The sequence below is a fragment of the Amblyraja radiata genome, chromosome 38 (genome assembly GCF_010909765.2).
Source record: "Amblyraja radiata isolate CabotCenter1 chromosome 38, sAmbRad1.1.pri, whole genome shotgun sequence".
Lineage (NCBI taxonomy): Eukaryota > Metazoa > Chordata > Chondrichthyes > Rajiformes > Rajidae > Amblyraja > Amblyraja radiata.
Window position 1 is genome coordinate 4,553,088 of NC_045993.1, and position 21,565 is coordinate 4,574,652.

Sequence of the window (21,565 nt, forward strand, 5' to 3'; positions counted from 1 at the left end):
AGGCCATTCGGCCCTTCCAGCCGGCACCCCCCATTCACTGTGATCATGGCTGATTATCCACAATCAGTATTCAAGAAGGAACTGCAGATGCTGGAAAATCGAAGGTACACAAAATGCTGGAGAAACTCAGCGGGTGCATCAGCATCTATGGAGCGAAGGAAATAGGCAACGTTTCGGGCCGAAACATCAGTCTGAAGAAGGGTTTCGGCCCGAAACGTTGCCTATTCATTTCCTTCGCTCCATAGAAGCTGCTGCACCCGCTGAGTTTCTCCAGCATTTTGTGTACCATCCACAATCAGTACCCTGTTCCTGCCTTCTCCCCATATCTCCTGACCTCCTATGGCCTCCTCCTGCACCTATTTTCTATGTTTCTATGGTTCTAAGTCCTTCGGCTCACCGAGTCCGTGCCGCCCAGAGGTGACCCCGTACACTAGCATTACCCTACGCACTAGGGACGATTTACAATTGTCTCACCATTGTTACAGCCCCGCAGTCACTACACAGGGCTGCTGATCACCTGGATTATTGATCGAACTGATCGAGGAAACAGGCCCTTATTCCACTTTCACATCCACCTCCTACACACCAGGAGACAATTTATAGAGGGCAACGTACCAACATACTCACACATCTTTTGGGATGTGGTGGGAAACCGGAGCACCCGGAGGAAACCCACGCGGTCCCAGGGAAATTATGATCTTATAATCTTATCATTATATTCTCGAGTCTTTATAGGAAGCAAGGTGGGAAGAAGCGTAGTCTAGATAACTATGGGAGTCAGTAGGTTTGTAGTAGATGTCCGTCAATAGTCTGCCTCCTGGGAAGATGTCGGTCAGTAAGTCTGTCTCCACATATCCCACTCTGTCTTGAAAACTTCCCCGAAGAATTATTGCCAAGGTTGACGTGGTCATTAACAGTATAGGAGGTGCTAATTTCTAAGGTGGAATGGGTTGAGAGATTTGTAAATTCATATATTAGGAAATGATGGGGAGATGATAGCGGTCAAGGGCCAACTGGAATCAAGATCATTGGGGAAGTGCAACAGAGTTGGGGGATGGTACAGAAATCTCACTGCAATCTGCAGCTCACTGAATGCCCCATCTTGTGTTGCGTGCAGAGCCTGGAGGTCCATCATTCACCATCGGCAAAGCCATCTGGCTGCTCTGGGGCCTCGTCTTCAACAACTCTGTGCCAGTCCAGAACCCCAAGGGCACCACGAGTAAGATCATGGTGTCGGTCTGGGCCTTTTTCGCTGTGATCTTCTTGGCCAGCTACACGGCCAACCTGGCTGCCTTTATGATCCAAGAGGAGTACGTGGACCAAGTATCAGGCCTCAGCGATAAGAAGGTAAGCGACCAGCCTCTCCTACGATAGCCAAACGCTCGAGTAGACACGTGAGTTCACAAGCATTGGTTGTAGATGGTAACAGCAATGGGAATTAGATTTCCACGGTGCCTCTAACATCACAAAGCAACGTTGGAACATTGTAATATGGAGGCCAAGTCAATTATATTTTTAAGACATTATTTAACAGATTGTTGAATAACCATATAACCATATAACAATTACAGCACGGAAACAGGCCATCTCGGCCCTTCTAGTCCATGCCGAACACATATTCTCCCCAAGTCCCATCTACCTGCACTCAGACCATAACCCTCCATTCTTTTCCCGTCCATATACCTATCCAATTTATTTTTAAATGATAAAATCGAACCTGCCTCCACCACTTCCACTGGAAGCTCATTCCACACAGCTACCGCTCTCCGAGTAAAGAAGTTCCCCCTCATGTTACCCCTAAACTTCTGTCCCTTAATTCTCAAATCATGTCCTCTTGTTTGAATCTTCCCTACTCTCAATGGGAAAAAGCTTATCCACGTCAACTCTCTCGTGGATAACCATTCTCTCTGTGAATTAGTACCGCACCATGTTTTGAATATCAGAACCTCAGTCAATATCAGTTTGTCTTTTTCTCTCTTCAGTTTCAGAGACCAAATGATTTTTCTCCTCCTTTTCGGTTCGGGACAGTTCCCAATGGCAGCACAGAGAGAAATATCCGTAACAATTACCTCGAAATGCACTCCTACATGACTAAGTACAATCAGAAATCAGTGCTGGACGCACTAGTAAGCTTGAAGTCCGGGTAAGAATTATTCGTATTATTGTTGTAAGGAATTGAATACTTTTTTGTAACGTTGTCAGTGCTAGAAACATAGAAACATAGAGACATAGACAATAGGTGCAGGAGTAGGCCATTCGGCCCTTCGAGCCTGCACCGCCATTCAATATGATCATGGCTGACCATCCAACTCAGTATCCTGTACCTGCCTTCTCTCCATACCCCCTGATCCCTTTAGCCATAAGGGCCACATCTAACTCCCTCTTAAATATAGCCAATGAACTGTGGCCTCAACTACCTTCTGTGGCAGAGAGTTCCAGAGATTCACCACTCTCTGTGTGAAAAATGTCTTTCTCATCTCGGTCTTAAAGGATTTCCCCTCTTACCCCTTGTCCTGGACTTCCCCAACATCGGGAACAATCTTCCTGCATCTAGCCTGTCCAACCCCTTAAGAATGTTGTAAGTTTCTATAAGATCCCCCCCTCAATCTCCTAAATTCTAGCAAGTACAAGCCGAGTCTATCCAGTCTTTCTTCATATGAAAGTCCTGACATCCCAGGAATCAGTCTGGTGAACCTTCTCCGTACTCCCTCTATGGCAAGAATGTCTTTCCTCAGATTTGGAGACCAAAACTGTACGCAATACTCCAAGTGTGGTCTCACCAAGACCCTGTACAACTCCAGTAGAACCTCCCTGCTCCTATACTGAAATCCTTTTGCTAAGAATGCTAACATACCATTCGCTTTCTTCACTGCCTGCTGCACCTGCATGCCTACTTTCAATGACTGGTGTACCATGACACCCAGGTCTCGTTGCATCTTGCGTACTGCCCAGGTGAGGTCCGCTGTATGCTTTTACCGGGTTGTATGTAAAACAAAGCATTTCACTGTACCTCAGTACAGGTGACATTAAAGTATCATTAGATCATTGAGGTTGTATTATTGTTGTGGGCAATTGGGAACCTGTTGGGAGTTTGGGCAAGATTGGTGCAGTGTAATACAGGGTCATGTGCAGTTGGTGAGTTTTGGGATTGATCCTACTTACAAAACACAGACAGTTCCTCTGTGTGTTAGGCCAGAGACACAGAGCGAAAACTGGCCCATTTGGCCCACCGAGTCCGCGCCGCCCAGCGATCCCCGCACACTAACATTATCCCACACACACTAGGGACAATTTACATATATACCAAGCCAATCAGCCTACAAAAACTACACGTCTTTGGAGTGTGGGAGGAAGTCGGAAATCCCGGAGAAAAAAACCCACGCAGGTCACGGGGAGAAGGTACAAACTCCGAAGGCAGACAAAAGTGCTGGAGAAACTCAGCGGGTGCAGCAGCATCTATGGAGCGAAGGGAATAGGCGACGTTTTGGGCCGAAACCCTTCTTCAGACTGACAAACTCTGTGCCGTGGTGAGGATCGAACCCGGGTCTGGCAACTGAATCGAATTGAAATAAATACTTCATTGTCACATTTGACAAGTCACAGTGAAATTCTTTGCTTGGATACGCAAGGTATGAAAATAGTCGCCCATAAAGGGCGCTTACAAGTTTACAAAGTACTGGCGCTCCAGGCCCCCTTTTGTTCTCCACCCCTCCCCCTCCTCACGGCAGTGTCCCCCCATCCCCCCCTCCCCCCCCCCCCCCCCCCCCCCCCCCCCCCCCCCCCCACATGCCAGGTCCTCCATTGTCCATTGCCCAAGGCTGTGAGACGAGTCCAGGATATAAAAGTTTTTACGGCTGGATTATAATTTTTGATTCGCTCTGTGCCTTAATTAATATTCTCATTAACAGATGGTTAACAACTGTGTTAAAATCACACAGGCATGATTTTAATTTGATTTGTCCCCCAAGACCTTCAAGGCAAGGCACAGGAACCAGCTGATGACTGATGTCAGAGAGGAGAGCTTTAAACGAACAACTCACCACGGCTACTCTGGCTTCTGATTACCTTAAGGTCCCTGTCGTAATTATAAGATTGCACTCCTAATACTTTCTCCCACAAGAGGAGAAGATTTCCCCCAGCACCCTGTTGAATCTCTTCACATTAGACATCTTGATCAATAGACAATAAGTGCAGGAGTCGGCCATTCGGCCCTTCGAGCCAGCACCGCCATTCAATGTGCTCATGGCTGATCATCCCCAATCAGTACCCAGTTCCTGCCTACTCCCCATATCCTCTGACTCCGCTATTTTTAAGAGCCCTATCTAGCTCTCTCTTGAAAGCATCCAGAGAACCTGCCTCCACCGCCCTCTGAAGCAGAGATTTCCACAGACTCACCACTCTCTGTGAGAAAAAGTGTTTCCTCGTCTCCGTTCTAAATAGCTTACTCCTTATTCTTAAACTGTGTGTGGCCCCTAGTTCTAGACTCCCCCAACATTGGGAACATGTTTCCTGCCTCTAGCGTGTCCAAGCCCTTAACAATCTTTCGCCACTTTGAAACTCGGGGGAATTCAAGCCACTTTTGCGTGAGATATTCTCATGAATTCATCCTGAACTCCAGCCATGCCAAAGACAATTCACAGTGAGTGAAGTGACCGGATAGCATGGCGGAACTGGACCAAGCAACACCCGCTGAGTTACTCCAGCTTTTTGTGAGTCTCTCTTCGGTTTAAACCAACACCTGCAGTCCCTCCCGACACAAACACAGACAAGGGTCGTGCAAGTGACATGTTGCGTCTGCAGAACCGTGAAAAGGGCCGAATGGCCACATGGATCTTGTGCAATGGCTCAGCCCCGATGTGTGGCTTGCACTTTGATACCATCTGTAAAGGTATTTTAGACGTGGTCCTTAGTCCTTCACTAAGTCTTTATTAAGACACTACATCCACACGTCCCAGCATTGACCACAACTGGTCTACACACGTACTGGAACCAAGAGGGGGAGGGTGCATGCAGATACTACAGTTATACTACCTAAGGTGGGAGTGTCAAATGGTAATGAGGTAGCTATATATTTGGTTGCATGCATAACCACCTACACCATCTTTGCCTGCGACCAACCTTTAAAGAAGGCTGAGTTTAAACTTCAGGATTTCATAAATTCATAAATTCATAAATGATAGGAGGACCATCAAGTCCACTCCGCCATTCAATCATGGCTGATCTATCTTTCTCTTTTTTTTTTTCAAAAAATGTATTCAATTATGAAAAAAAATAATTATTACACTACCTGTACCATAAAACAAACCAGAACCCTACCACCATAATACATGCAAACAAATATCCTTAATAACTATACAGCTATCTTACACTCCTTTGTCAAGGATGCATTCAACACCCAGTGGTCCTGGAAATCCCATCTGTCTTTCTCTTGGTGAGTTTTGGACAACCTCTGACGGGCTGTGCTTCTCTTGCAGGAAGTTGGACGCATTCATCTACGATGCGGCAGTGCTGAACTACATGGCCGGCAGGGACGAGGGCTGCAAGCTGGTCACCATCGGCAGCGGCAAGGTGTTTGCCACCACTGGCTACGGCATCGCAATCCAGAAGAGCAGCGGCTGGAAGCGGGCGGTGGATCTGGCCATCCTGCAGCTCTTCGGCGATGGTGAGAGAGATTGTTTCCCGTATATCATAGACATAGAAACATAGAAAATAGGTGCAGGAGTAGGCCATTCGGCCCTTCGAGCCTGCACCGCCAGATGGACGACAGATGGCACAATGGGCTAAGTGTTCGGCTGGCAACCGGAAGGTAGCCGGTTCGAATCCCGCTTGGAGTGCATACTGTCGTTGTGTCCTTGGGCAAGACACTTCACCCACCTTTGCCTGTGTGTGAATGTGTGTGAGTGATTGGTGGTGGTCGGAGGGGCCGTAGGCGCAGATTGGCAGCCACGCTTCCGTCAGTCTGCCCCAGGGCAGCTGTGGCTACAGAAGTAGCTTACCACCACCGAGTGTGACTGAGGAGTGAATGAATAATGCGATGTAAAGCGCCTTGAGTATTAGAAAGGCGCTATATAAATCCCATCCATTATTATTATTATTCAATATGATCATGGCTGATCATCCAACTCAGTATCCTGTACCTGCCTTCTCTCCATACCCCCTGATCCCTTTAGCCACAAGGGCCACATCTAACTCCCTCTTAAATTTAGCCAATAAACTGTGGCCTCAACTACCTTCTGTGGCAGAGAATTCCACAGATTCACCGCTCTCTGTGTGAAAAAAAAAATTCTCATCTCGGTCCTAAAAGACTTCCCCCTTATCCTTAAACTGTGACCCCTTGTTCTGGACTTCCCCAACATCAGGAACAATCTTCCTGCATCTAGCCTGTCAATCCCCTTAAGAATTTTGTAAGTTTCAGATATATCCTCCCGAGAATCTGAGCCATTTGGCATGGGGAGGAACTGCAGATGCTGATTTACACTGGGGATAGACACAAAAGCACTGGGGTGACTCAGCGGGACAGGCTAGTTTCACTTCCATTTAGTTTCGTTGGGCCTGCACTTGCTGGAGTTTAGAAGGGTGAGGACAGACCTCATTGAATCTTACCGAATAGTTTTCTAGAGAAAGTTAAGGGCTTGTCCCACTGTACGAGGAAATTCAATAGTTCTCCCCTGATTCGAGCTCGTGTAATGTACGTAGCGGGTACGTAGGAGCTCGTGGATGTCACGTGGCGGCTCGTACGAGTAACGGTAGGTACTCGGGAAATCCAGTAAACTCGTGATGTTTTTTCAACACTGTGAAAAATGTCCACAAGTAAAAAAATACTCGTGATGAAAAAAATGATTACTTTTTACTGGTACGAGCCGCTACATACCCGCTACTTACATTACACGAGCTCGAATCAGGAGAGAACTCGGGAGAACTCTTGAATTACCTCGTACAGTGGGACAGGCCCTTTAGATATAGCTCTTAGGGCTAACGGAATCAAGGGATATGGGGAGAAAGCAGGAACGGGCTACTGATTTTGGATGATCGGCCATGATCATATTGAATGGCGGTGCTGTCTCGAAGGGCCGAATGGCCTACCCCTGCACCTATTTTCAATGTTTCTATGTTTCTAATAGTGAAAGGCATGGATATGGAGTGTATGTGGAGAGGATGTTTCCACTAGTGGGAGAGTCTAGGACTAGAGGTTATAGTCTTAGAATAAAAGGGTGTACCTTTAGAAAGGAGATGATAAGGAATTTCTTTAGTCAGAGGGTGGTGAATCTGTGGAATTCATTGCCACAGAGGCCATCAATGGATATTTTGAAGGCAGAGATAGATAGATTCTCGATTAGAACGGATGTCAGGCGTTATGGGGAGAAGGCAGGAGAATGGGGTTAGGAGGGAGAGATAGATCAGCCATGATTGAATGGCGGAGTAAACATGATGGGCCGAATGACCTAATTCTGCTCATATTCCTCTATGACCTTAATTAAAAGAGTGAAAACTGTACGACATTTCAATAGCAAAGGGAGAGAGTTATGTGCAGGATGAATTGGAAAGTTCTCCCAATGGGCTTACAAAGCCAAGATGGGCCGAATGGCTCCTTACTTCATCATTCACTGCTTTCCATTGAAAGAAAGGCACGTATTCAAACCAATTAGAATTAATTTTTGTTCTGCTATTAAGATGGCCTTAACGAGTTAAGAAATCCAGACTCCCGGAAGGATCACTGGAAGAGTTTCATTTAATTAAAAAATGGATGAAATGGTGGGTGAATGAGGAACTGCTGAAATGAAAGTGGAACAAATGGTTTCTCATAGGCACAGATCCATCCCTTCTGCCCCTTGGGTCTGCTCCTCACCATAATTACCTAGTGTTCTTGGGGAAGAAACTCCATTTTAATTAACCATGTGACATCAGCCCAAATGGATGGTAAAATTAGCCTTTTTTGTGGTTAACGATTTGATATTTAAATATGGCTTGGGTCTGCATGCATGGTTTCCTCGGTCCCAGTTCACATCCAAACAATAACAATCAGGGTTAAAAACAAGTCACAAAGTGCTGGAGTAATTCGGCATGTCAGGCAGTGTCCCCCTCTGCTTCCAGTCTGAAGAAGGGTTCCCACCCGAGACGTCACCAGTTTGTTTTCTCCAGAGATGCTGCCTGCCCCACTGAGTTACTCAGTCATTTTGTGTCTCTCTCTGGCATAAACCAGCATCTGCAGTTTCTTGTCGGAAGGAACTGCAGATGCTGGTTTAAACCATTGTGTTTAAGAAGGAACTGCAGATGCTGGAAAATCGAACGTACAGGTGACATTAAAGTATAATTAGATCATTGAGGTTGTATTATTGTTGTGGGCAATTGGGAACCTGTTGGGAGTTTGGGCAAGATTGGTGCAGTGTAATACAGGGTCATGTGCAGTTGGTGAGTTTTGGGATTGATCCTACTTACAAAACACAGACAGTTCCTCTGTGTGTTAGGCCAGAGACACAGAGGGAAAACTGGCCCATTTGGCCCACCGACTCCGCGCCGCCCAGCGATCCCCGCACACTAACATTATCCCACATACACTAGGGGCAATTTACATATATACCACGCCAATCAGCCTACAAAAACTACACGTCTTTGGAGTGTGGGAGGAAATCGGAAATCCTGGAGAAAAAAACCCACGCAGGTCACGGGGAGAAGGTACAAACTCCGAAGGTAGACAAAAGTGCTGGAGAAACTCAGCGGGTGTAGCAGCATCTATGGAGCGAAGGAAATAGGCAACGTTTCGTGCCGAAACCCTTCTTCAGACTGAGTTTAACCCAACCTGGTGAGGTACTCCAGCTCTTTGTGTCTATCTGCAGTTCTTCCTACACATTTTGTCTGCTCCACTGCAGAGTCTCCTCGAGCATCTCTGGAGAACATGGGCAGGCGACATTTCGGGTTGGGATACTAATGGAAACATGGTTAGCCCTGCTAACCATGACGCACGACTCGCTTGTCGTGACGCGCACGTGACGCGAGCATGGTGCGCATTACGCGAGCATGGTGCGTGCTGACGTAGGCAGTCACGCGCGGCGCCCCAGGATTTTGGGATGTACAAAATCTTCGCACGCCATCTGCGTGACACGCAAAAGACACCCAAGTGGGACAGACTCTCGACTCCAGCTTTTTGTGTCTATCAGAGACATTTTAGTGTTGGATGTTGAAGTGTGAAGTGTGAATGCTAATTGCCGACATTCGGCAGAACGCTGGTAAAATGATCGGACTTTATTTACTGGTCTTCATCTCGCTCTAAACATTATCCCTTCTCTCCAGTATCCTGTGTCCTGTGGACGGCTTGATTGTAAACAAGTGTAGTCTTTCCGGCAACTGGACTCGCAACCAAAACGCTACACGCTGGGGACAATTTGCAATTTTACCAAAGCCAATTAACCTACAAACCTGTACGTCTTTGGAGTGTGGGGGGGAAACCGGAGCACCCGGAGAAAACCCACATGGTCACGGGGAGAAGGTGCAAATCCCATACAGACAGCACCCGTAGTCAGGATCGAACCCGGGTCCCTGGCGCCGTAAGGCAGCAACTCTACCGCTGCGACACTGTGCCCACTGATACTAATCCCACTTGCCCATTATACTCTGCCTATTTTAAACGCGTGTTAAACAGGTTCTTACAGAATCCAGAGGGTTTTAAGGTCTCAATTTACGTTCAAAGCTGGTGAACTAAAGCAGCAATGTGGATGTAGTTCTACATACTGAGACAAATGGCTACACATGGCTGTGAATGCATACTGCCATGTACCCACAGGAGCAAACTAAATAGGCTGCTGATGACAGAGTGTAATTAATTTTCATTCACACAGTGTTCCTCTCTCTGCTGTCTTAGGGGAGTTATTAACATATCATCAGACTCCTGTGTTTTTGCTGATGAAGATCAAGACTGTGGAAGTTCTTGACAAAGTGAAGTTCAAGGGCACGGAATGAATTGTTTGCAAGATGTACTGTATGTCAGCCCTCGATCCAAAGCTGTATGTCAGCCCTCGATCCAAAGCTGCCTGTTCGTTACGCATTCTATGTTGATCGCGACACACAGTGTTGAATAGTACAGTGAATGGGAAGGCAAAATAGTAGAACCTGCAGAATGAGAATCGAGTAGACACACCACACAGCTGTATCACTGGCACCCCACTCCACTGGAACCACAGCTGTGCCACTGGCATCCCCACTCCACTGGAACCACAGCTGTACCACTGGCACCCTGCCACTGGGAACCACAGCTGTATCACTGGCACCCTGCCACTGGAACCACAGCTATATCACTGGCACCCCACTCCACTGGAACCACAGCTGTATCACTGGCACCCTGCCACTGGGAACCACAGCTATATCACTGGCACCCCACTCCACTGGAACCACAGCTGTATCACTGGCACCCCACTCCACTGGAACCACAGCTGTATCACTGGCACCCTGCCACTGGGAACCACAGCTGTACCACTGGCACCCTGCCACTGGGAACCACAGCTGTATCACTGGCACCCCACTCCACTGGAACCACAGCTGTACCACTGGCACCCTGCCACTGGGAACCACAGCTGTATCACTGGTACCCCACTCCACTGGGAACCACAGCTGTATCACTGGCACCCCACTCCACTGGAATCACAGCTGTATCACTGGCACCCCACTCCACTGGAGCCACAGCTGTATCACTGGCACCCCACTCCACTGGAACCACAGCTGTATCACTGGCACCCCACACAACTGGAACTACAACTGTACCACTGGCACCATATGCCTCTGGGATCACTGGCACCCAACGCCACTGTGACGACAGTTGTACCACAGGGATCACAGCTGTCTCACTGGCACCCTGCCAGCATCAGATACATCACTGGGACCACAGATGCACCACTGGGACTACAGTTGTACACTGGGACCCCACCCCTGTCTCTTGCGCCAGGGTGCAGTTACACCATCACACTTACATTCGGAGCTTCTAATATAAATGCCCAGGTGGAGAGTTTTGCTGAATGCAAAAAACCTGCGTGTCTTTGGAGTGTGGGAGGATACGGAAGATCGCGGACAAAACCCACGCAGGTCACGGGGAGAAGGTACAAACTCCGTACAGACAAGCTCCCGTAGTCGGGATCGAACCCGTGTCTCTGACTGGCTGTTTTATTTTGCAGGGGACATGGAGGAACTGGAGGCCATGTGGCTGACTGGCATCTGCCACAACGAGAAGAACGAGGTGATGAGCAGCCAGCTGGACGTGGACAACATGGCGGGCGTCTTCTACATGCTGGGCGCTGCAATGACCCTCAGCCTCCTCACCTTCATCTGCGAGCACCTCTTCTTCTGGCAGCTGAGGCACTGCTTCATGGGCGTCTGCACCGGCAAACCTGGCTTCCTGTTCTCAGTCAGCAGGGTAAGCACACACCTCGCCCCTCTGCAGGCACAGCGTGGTACTGGACGGTCATGAGCTCAGTTACCTTTCAAGATACAGCATGGATTAACCAACCTGATCTCCCTGTGGCTCAGCACTTCAACTCCCCCTCCCATTCCGAATCCAACCTTTCTGTCCTGGGCCTCCTCCATGGCCAGAGTGAGCACCACCGGAAATTGGAGGAGCAGCACCTCATATTCCGCTTGGGCAGTCTGCACCCTAGCGGCATAAACATTGAATTCTCCAATTTCCGGTAGCCCTTGCTGTCTCATCCCCTTCCCAGCTCTCCCTCAGCCCTCGGGCTCCTCCTCTTCCTTTCTTCCTCTTCATCCTCTCCCTACACACTCCGGATAATTTGTCAGAAGCCAATTAACCTCCAAACCCGCACGTCTTTGGGATGTTGGAGGAGAACAGGCAAACTCCGCACAGACCGCACCCAAGGTCAGGATCGAACCCGGGTCTCTGGCGCTGTGAGGCAGCAACTCTACCAGTTGCACCATCATGGTGTTTGATGACATTAGAAACATAGAGTTGTGGAAGCAGGCCCTTAGGCCCAACTTGCCTACCCCGACCAACATGTCCCATCTATACCAGTCCCACTAGCCTGCGCTTGGCCCATATCCATCTAAACCTGTCCTATCCATGTACCTGTCTAAATGTTTCTTAAACATTATTAGCTGCCTTCTTTAGGAAGCTCTTCCCATAACTGGAAGTGCTGCTGAGTAATGAACGTCACACAGGGAGAGTGCAGGTCCCAATGATTCAAACCATTGGCGTTCAAACCCATACAACGGTGTCTGAATGGATTGGTCTTCACAGACTGTTGGGCCAAAATTGGATAATTTATCCCCATTAATGGGACTGCCCTTGGCCGCAGATCCAACGAGAAGATAGATAACTGAGAATCTCCCAGTGGGAGAGTCTAGGACCAGAGGTCACAGCCTCAGAATTAAAGGACGTTCCTTTAGGAATGAGATGATGAGGAATTTCTTTAGTCAGAAGGTGGTGAATCTGTGGAATTCATTGCCATAGATGGCTGTGGAGGCCAAGTCAATGGATATGTTAAAGGCAGGGGAGAGAGAGATAGATTCTTGATTAGTACGGGTGTCAGGGGTTATGGGGAGAAGGCAGGAGAATTAGGCTTGTACGCGCTAGAATTTAGAAGATTGAGGGGGGATCTTATAGAAACGTACAAAATTCTTAAGCGGTTGGACAGGCTAGATGCAGGGAGATTGTTCCCGATGTTGGGGAAGTCCAGAACAAGGGGTCACAGTTTAAGGATAAGGGGGAAATCTTTTAGGACCGAGATGAGAAAAACATTTTTTACACAGAGATTGGTGAATCTGTGGAATTCTCTGCCACAGAAGGTAGTTGAGGCCACAGTTCATTGGCTATATTTAAGAGGGAGTTAGATGTGGCCCTTGTGGCTAAAGGGATCAGGGGGTATGGAGAGAAGGCAGGGATGGGATACTGAGTTGGATGATCAGCCATGATCATATTGAATGGCGGTGCAGGCTCGAAGGGCCGAATGGCCTACTCCTGCACCTATTGTCTATGTTTCTATGTTTCTAATGGGGTTAGGAGGGAGAGATAGATCAGCCATAATTGAATGGCAGAGTAGACTTGATGGGCCGAATGGCCTAATTCTTTCCTATCACATGAACTTATGAATCAATTCTTATTGTCCTGCATCTCACTTCAAGGAAGTCGTTGTGGAGGTAGTAGGGAGTTTATACATTAATTTGGAGTTCAGAATTTCAGCCAGTCGTGAGGGGAAATAGTTGAAGATAGCTCCCTCTGGTGGTGAGGGATTTAATCATTTGGTCACAATTTGAGACAATCGATGCAGCCACTATTTAGAGCCCGGGGCAGTAGCAGGCCCTTCGGCCCACAGTATCCGTGCCGAACCTGGTGCCAAAAACTAATCTCCTCTACCTGCACATAATCCATATCCCACTGGGCAAAATCACCTGGGCAGCATGTGCTGTCGCAGAGGTAGACTTGCTGCGAAACATAGAAACATAGAAACAAAGAAATTAGGTGCAGGAGGAGGCCATTCACTTGGCCTACTCCTGCACCTATTTACTATGTTTCTATGTTTCTACTATCCTACACACTAGGGACAATTTACAATTTCTACCGAAACCTACAAGCCTGCACATCTTTGGAGTGTGGGAGGAAACCAGGGGCACCCGGAGAAAACATAAGAGGTCACGGGGAGAATGTACAAACTCCGTACAGACAGCACCTGTAGTCAGGATTGTACCTGGGACCCTAGTGCGATGAAACACCAACTCTAGTTTCATTTTAATTTTTTTATTTTTTTTTAATCAAAAATATTTATTCAAATATTAAAATAGTATTTACAATACAATAAAACAAAACACCACCATAATACAAGACGAACAAATATGCTAAGCAGCTGCTAAACAACTATATCGCAATCCTTGTCCAGGATACATTCAACCCCCCTCGGTGCCCAGCGGTCCCGGAACTCCCTCAGGGTGCCCGTAGACAGGGCGTATTCCCTTTCTATCCGCACCCGGGCACGGACGTATCCCCGGAAAAGGGGTAGGCAGCCGGCTCGGGTAGAGCCCTCCACCGCCTGGCGCCTTGACCCGTGGATGGCCAGCTTGGCCAGGCCCAGGAGCAACCCAACCAGGACATCTTCAGCCCTACCCACCGTGCCATTCATTGGCAGCTTTCAGCTTGGACTCCACAGACTGGAGATTCTGTCATTGTCACTCTGCTGCTCCAGCAGATGGACCTTTGGAGTTTTGTCTTGAGGCTTCTATGCGGAGACCCAGAGATGGCTGGGCCTTAGCTGTGATGTCCAGCTGCAGCCCGTACACCATGATTCCACAGACGCTGTTGTGCAAAACCTGTTGAGAGCTTCCACCATTGTCTGTTTTTCGATTCAGATTTCCAATTTTCTTTTTTGTAATTTTCAAACTGTAGGCAATGCTTGGTTTGTTGTTCATCAGTTCATAAGTGATAGGATCAGAATTAAACGTCAAGTCTACTCCACCATTCAATCACGGCTGATCTATCTCTCCCTCTCAACCCCATTCTCCTGCCTTCTCCCCAAAACCCCTGACACCCGCACTAATCAAGAATCTATCTCAGGCACACATCTGCAGTTCCTTCTTGAACACCAAGAATCTATCTCTCTCTCTGCCTTAAAATTGCCTCCTTGTCTGCTCTGCCTTCCTTGCCCAAAATTATAGACCCCAGGCTAACGATGGGGGGGGATTTGAACACACAAACGGGTCCCGATAAGCCACAGGGAACTGGGATGGCCACGAGCTGGTATTCAGAATGTAAGGAGGAACTGCAGATGCTGGTTTAAACCGAAGATGGACACAAAAAAACTGGAGTAACTCAGCGGGGCAGGCAGCATCTCTGGAGAGAAGGAATGGGTGACGTTTTGGGTCGAGACCCTTCTTCAGACTGGTTAGGGATAAGGGTAACGAGAGATATAGTCAGTGATGTGGAGAGATAAAGAACAATGAATGAAACATATACAAAAAAGTTACGATCATAAAGGAAACAGGCCATTGTTAGCTGTTTGTTGGGTGAAAACGAGAAGCTGGTGCAACCTGGGTGGGGGAGGGATAGAGAGAGAGGGAATGCCGGGGCTACCTGAAGTGAGAGAAATCAGTATTCATACCACTGGGACCAGACGACATTGGTTTAAGGTGAAGTGGAAAATATTTTATTAGGAATCTGAGGGGTAGCTTTTTCACACAAAAGGGTGGCGGGTGTATGGAACGAGCTGCCACAGGAGGTAGTTGAGGCTGGGACTATCCCAACATTTAAGAGACAGTTAGACAGGTGCATGGTAGACAAAAATGCTGGAGAAACTCAGCGGGTGAGGCAGCATCTATGGAGCGAAGGAAATAGGCAACATTTCGGGTCAAACCCCTTCTTCAGACTGCATGGGTAGGACAGGTTTGGAGGGATATGGACCAAACGCGGGCAGGTGGCACAAGTGTAGCTGGGACATGTTGGCGGGTGTGGGCAAGTTGGGCTGAAGGACCTGTTTCCACACTGTATCATTCTATGAGTCTATAACAACAATTCGGATGGACTTCATTGAAGGTCCTGACCTTGCCTTGTCTTGTTGCACTCTTGCAGGGTATATACAGCTGCATCCACGGCGTTCCCATCGAGGATAAGCAGTCGTGCATGGACTCGCCGACGGCCACAGTGAACGACACGCATTCCAACATCATGCGTCTGCTGAGGACAGCCAAGAGCATGGCCAACCTGACTGGGGTGAACGGCACGCACTTCGGCTCGCCGCAGAGCGCGCTGGACTTCATCGGGCACGACCCGTCGGTCTTCGACGTGTCCGAGCACCGGAGGAGCTTTGCCCACTCGGACTGCAAGTCCTACCAGCCGGACGACAACCTGTTCAGTGACTACATCAGCGAGGTGGAGAGGACGTTCGGTAACATCCACGCCAAGGACACCAACAGCATCTACCAGGACCACTACCACCACCACCGGCCGCACAGTATCGCCAGCACCAGCTCCTTGGACATCCCCTACGACTGCGACAACGCCATGTTTGGCACGCAAGGCCGGGCCCTGCCGCGGAAGCCCTTTGAGATCGGCTTGCCCCTGAAACACTCCCAGGGCCACCTGAGCGACAGCTACGACAACCACCAGTACCCGTTCAAGAACGACCGCTACGCCCACGACGACATGATCCGCTCCGACGTGTCGGACATCTCCACCCACACGGTCACCTACGGCAACATCGGCAACACCAAGCGCCGCAAGCAGTACAAGGACAGCCTGAAGAAGCGGCCGGCCTCGGCCAAGTCCCGCAAGGAGTTCGACGAGATCGAGCTGGCGTACCGGCGACGCGCCCACACGACAGACCGCAAGGGCCGCTTCTTCAACAAGGACAAGCTGCGCGACCTGTACCACGACCAGTTCCGCTGCGCCAAGGATGGCCAGGCCCGCTGGCAGCACGTGGACCTGACCGAGCTGTACCAGGGGCACGGCGGCGGGGGGATGGGGCCGGAAGACGAATACGGCAAGTTCGAGGTGTCGCGCTTGGCCAGGCCCCACCACCTCCACTTGGCCGAGTTCGGCCCTGACTCTGGGCAGCCCCAGGGCGGCCTGTGGGACAAGTCGGACTGGGCCGGGCAACAGGCTGAAGCCTACTGCCGCAACTGCCCGGCCAAGCTGCACAACTACAGCGGGCAGGGGGCTGCCAGGGGGGCTTGCCACTGGTGCGAGGCCTGCAAGAAGGCAGCCACGCTGTACGACATCAGCGAGGACAACTCGCTCCAGGAGGCCGAGCTGTCGTCGGGGCCGGGCTCGCACAAGTACCAGAGCCCCGGAGACTCGGCGAAGCTGGCGCGCCGGGGGCGGAACAAGCTGAGGCGCCAGCACTCCTACGACACCTTCGTGGATCTGCAGAAAGAGGAGAGTGTGGCCATGGCGCCCCGTAGCGTCAGCCTCAAGGAGAAGGACCGCTTCCCCGAGGGCAGCCCCTACGCCCACATGTTCGACCCTCCGCCCCCGGAGCCCCCCTTCAGCGGCAAGGCCCCCGTCCCCGAGCACCGCAGCCTGAGCCGCTACCCGCTCAGCAAGTCCCTCTACCCCGACCGGGTCACCCAGAACCCCTTCATCCCCACCTTCGGAGACGACCAGTGCCTGCTGCACGGCACCAAGTCCCACTTCAAGCACCCGGCGCCCCCCATGGGACGGGCCCCCTCCTCGGCATCGGCCGTGCTGGGCACCAGGTTCGCCAAGGACATGTGCCTGGGCAGCCAAGCCGCCAACGTGTGCATGGCCAACAACAAGACTGCCAGGGCCTTCAACGGCTCCAGCAACGGACACGTGTACGAGAAGCTCTCCAGCATCGAGTCGGACGTCTGAGGGGCCCGGGAGCTGCTCGGGACCTCTTCCCCTCTCTCGTCCACGCGCTGGAGATCCAGATCAGCTGTCCTTTTCTACTGTTTAGGTTTTTGATCTTCATCCAGAGCATCAACGGTCTTTGTTTTTTGTTTTATCCGCAGCGTCATTATGGCAGTGAATTGGAATCCACGATGAACATTAAGTCTGGTCCAATACAATATGGCAAAAATTCTAAATGCATGTCAATTGTATCGTTACATCGGGTGATGCATCTTTGTGTAGGGATGACGATTATTAATAGAGTACATATGCATATCAGTGCCAGTACTGTACAGTTTAAAACCTGTTTTAACCCACTTGCCACTTGAAGACCCTGCCTGGCCTTGATCTGAATGCCGGACAGGGCCCTCGATGACCCTCAGCTGCAGACTTTATTGCAGGCGTGGAGATGGGTTGCAGCGATATGATCTCAGAACGTCGGTGTGTGCGTGTGTGGATGTGGGTGGGTGTGCCAAATGTTTGCATTCATGCATGTGTGTGTGGGTGTGTGGGTGTGCGTGCGTGTACATCTGTGTGTGTATGCATATATACACACACCATGACCATTTACACATGTGTGTGTGTGTGTGTGCATATCTGTGTGTGTATGCATATATACACACACCATGACCATTTACATGCGTGTGTGTGCGCGTGCATATATACACACACCATGACCATTTACACATGTGTGTGTGTGTGTGCATATCTGTGTGTGTATGCATATATACACACACCATGACCATTTACATGTGTGTGTGTGCGCGTGCATATATACACACACCATGACCATTTACACATGTGTGTGTGTGTGTGCATCCACACACGTTCACTCACTGCATGAATGCGTGTGTATATATTTGTATGTATGCGTGCGTGTGCGTGCGTGCGTGCATTCATGCACACGTGTGCATGGCTCCATAATGACAGCGTGCCGTGACATTGTTGAAACTCGGTGATAATCATTGACATCACAGTGGTGGTGAGATTTAAGTTTTTTCAGCAACTTTTGAAGTCCCAGCAGACGTATGAAGTGGGGTGCCCAAGCTGGGCGACTATTACCCGCAGATGCTTGTGCTACAAGATTTGGTTATGATTTCAGTCGTAATTGGACCTAGGGATAGGGATTACCCCCAGGTACAGTCCTTTCTGGCCGTACCGGGGAAAACACTGTGGCAAGTGACACGATTATCAGCCAGTGAAATAATTCTCATCAAATTACACACAACTAACTTCATAACTAACTTGCTTAGTATTTTGCTGGTCTTTCTGTGAAGGAGCACTGCCCGCTATCTAACGGTCAGCATGAAAGCAGCTGCTTTCCATTCCACGAGTCTAGAAGATCATTTCACCGCTTCAATGCCTCAAGATAAGGGATTTCATTGGAATGAACGACACGTGATATTGCACTAAAGTCCAGTATTTCTGATCAGGAACTAGCAGCGCGTGGCTGCAGCAAAGCTCAGTAACGTAGAGGGAGAAATTACCTTGAATTGAATTGAATTGAATGTTTATTGTCAAGTTACGGTGGAATTCTTTGCTTCGGGTATGCAAATAGTCGCCCATAAAGGGCGCTTACAATATTACAAATTCCCCCCTCTCCCTTCCGCCCTCCGCCCTCGTGCCAAGTCCCCCCCCCCCCCTTTGTTCTCCCCTCTCCCTCATGGCTGACCCCCCCCCCCCCCCCCCCCAATTGCCCATCGTTTTAAATATCCACCTCACCTGCAATAGAGCATCGAGCCAAAAGCCAAACTGTGTAAGAGTCAGTCGCCATCAGCTGATGGATGTCGTCTTGGTTAGAGAGTGTTGTGTTACTGCCAACCATAGGACATGCCTGAGTCTACTGTACAAATTAAAGGGCATTGAACAAATTCTAGCAACGGGGATGAACTTTGACTTAGTTGGCCTGCGGCTAACATCTTAGGTCCTCTGGGTCTGGGGGGTACAAGTTCAATGGGGGCCTCTTAGTCCTTCTGGTAAGGATTAGTATTCGTGAACATCCAACAGTTCATAGGTTCTAGGAGCAGAATTAGGCCATTCGGCCCATCAAGTCTACTCTGCCATTCAATCATGGCTGATCTATCTCACCCACCTAACTCTCCTGCCTTCTCCCCATAAATATCTCCTCATCTTCTTAAAAGAACGTCCTTTAATTCTGACTCCACAACTTTAAAACCTTACAAGCGTTTGCACATTGCAGGACGCAGGTTAAATAATCCTTGTGGTGGGCATCTTTCTCAGTTATTTGCATTGGGTAAGACCCTTCTCTCTCTCTTCCCCCCCCCCCCTCTCTTATAGAAACCAGAACCCAATCAAAGTGCCAAAGTAACATTGCACACACCAAGTCTATTTTACAGTGGGATTAGGTGGTGCATGGCTCTGCCATAAACCAGGAGGTATATCGGGGATTGTCTGTGAAAGCCCAGTAATTATGGACATTTACTTACTGTGACTTTTGGATGAGCATTAGACTGAATAAACCAGGGAAGGAGTATGTATAAAGCAAAAGTCTACATTGGTTTGAATGCTGTGATGTTGATAATGTGGATACTTTGATTGCTGCAGTATTATTGGCTTATAATATTATTATAGTATTATTAGTTATCTTTGGGTTAGCTTTGGTTAGAACAGTTTGCTGTTCTTTTTAGAAAGGCCACGAGGCATCACTGAGGACATAGAAACAGGAAAATAGGTGCAGGAGTAGCCAGCATCGCCATTCAATATGATCACGGCTGATCATCTAAAATCAGTACACCGTTCCTGCTTTTTAATAGACAATAGACAATAGGAGCAGGAGTAGGCCATTTGGCCCTTCGAGCCAGCACCGCCATTCAATGTCTGATAATCCCCAATCAGTACCCCGTTCCAAAACGCCTTCTCCCCATATCCCTGACTCTGCTATTTTTAAGAGCCCTATCTAGCTCTCTCTTGAAAGCATCCAGAGAACCTGCCTCCACCGCCCTCTGAGGCAGAGAATTCCACAGACTCACCACTCTCTGTGAGAAAAAGTGTTTTCTTGTCTCCGTTCTAAATGGCTTTACTCCTTATTCTTAAACTGTGCGTGGCCCCTGGTTCTGGACTCCCCCAACATCGGGAACATTTTCCCCCATACCCCTTGATTCCTTTAGCCCTAAGAGCTAAATCTAACTCCAACTCTCTCTTGAAAGTACATCATTGAAAGGAGACTGAGTGAAGGTGTTCGGTATAGGAAGCAACAGGGAGATTTAATGCCAGCCAACTGTGAATTCTTAGTAGCCTGTAGATTCTGAAAAGAGTACACAGTTTAGTTTAGAGATTTAGCAAGGAAACAGCCCTTCAGCCCACCGAGTCGCGATCCTCCTGTACACTAGCACCACAGTAGGGACAATTTATCATTTACAGAAGCCAATTAAGCTATGAACCCTGTATGTCTTTGGAGTGTGGGAGGAAACCAGAGCACCCGGAGAAAACCCTTGTGGACACAGAGTCCAGAAATGCCTCGTGATATAGGGATGCTTGTGCAATTTTCCTTCACGGACGTTATGGATGAACTGATTCCTTCCTCTGCTCGATCTTGCCAAAGTTCCCAGTCATTCTTTGCAAGCTTGGTTGCCCCCATCATCACATTGAAATAGACAAGTAACTTTCAATTCTGGGCAGCCGCAGATTCAAGCACGCCGTTCATTTGCATGCATTTGGTGAGATTTCGTCAAAGGTTTTCAAGTTGTACATAGTATGAATGCGCGCAGATCGCTGTCCAATATTCGGGGAAGAGTGTATTTGACTGTTTCTTTGGAGTTTTTAAATGGGGTGTTCATGCTTATGTGATTTTTTTGTGATTTTGAAGTATTTTGGTATGGAAAAGATTCTGGAAAAAGCGGAGAAAAATTCATGATAGTTTCTTTTCTGTTGAAAGGATATACTTGTGTTGAACAAACTTAGATGTGGGTGGAGAAAAATAAATACATCTTTGGCATAGATTTGACTTTTACTTTGACCTGTAGATGTTTAAGGCTATTTTCATTTTCGAAGAGCACGGCAAAATGAGAACGGTGTACTCTTTGGAAGAATTGGAACATGAAAGTGGAAAGAACCCCCCTAGGAAGGAAGTTTGTTCAAAGAAGAACTGTAAATTTTCATGTAAAAAAAAATCAAATTTAATGGGTAATATTAATAGCTGGCATATTACTATGCCTGTAATATTTCTCTAATGAGAACAATTATTTTAAAATATCCGATGCTTTCAAAGTAGCA

General features: G+C 48.6%; 1 protein-coding gene across 1 annotated transcript in view; it reads left to right on the forward strand.

Moving 5' to 3' along the window:
• grin2b (glutamate ionotropic receptor NMDA type subunit 2B) overlaps positions 1 to 17,782 on the forward strand; it is a 200,878-nt gene extending 183,096 nt beyond the window's left edge. The window contains exons 9-13 of the mRNA XM_033013248.1: positions 1,118 to 1,347; positions 1,983 to 2,143; positions 5,475 to 5,662; positions 11,160 to 11,398; positions 15,554 to 17,782. Of these exons, the coding sequence (XP_032869139.1) occupies positions 1,118 to 1,347; positions 1,983 to 2,143; positions 5,475 to 5,662; positions 11,160 to 11,398; positions 15,554 to 17,314 (2,579 nt within the window). The 3' untranslated portion in view covers positions 17,315 to 17,782. The remainder of the gene's footprint in view (positions 1 to 1,117; positions 1,348 to 1,982; positions 2,144 to 5,474; positions 5,663 to 11,159; positions 11,399 to 15,553) is intronic.
• Positions 17,783 to 21,565: the final 3,783 nt, after the last annotated feature.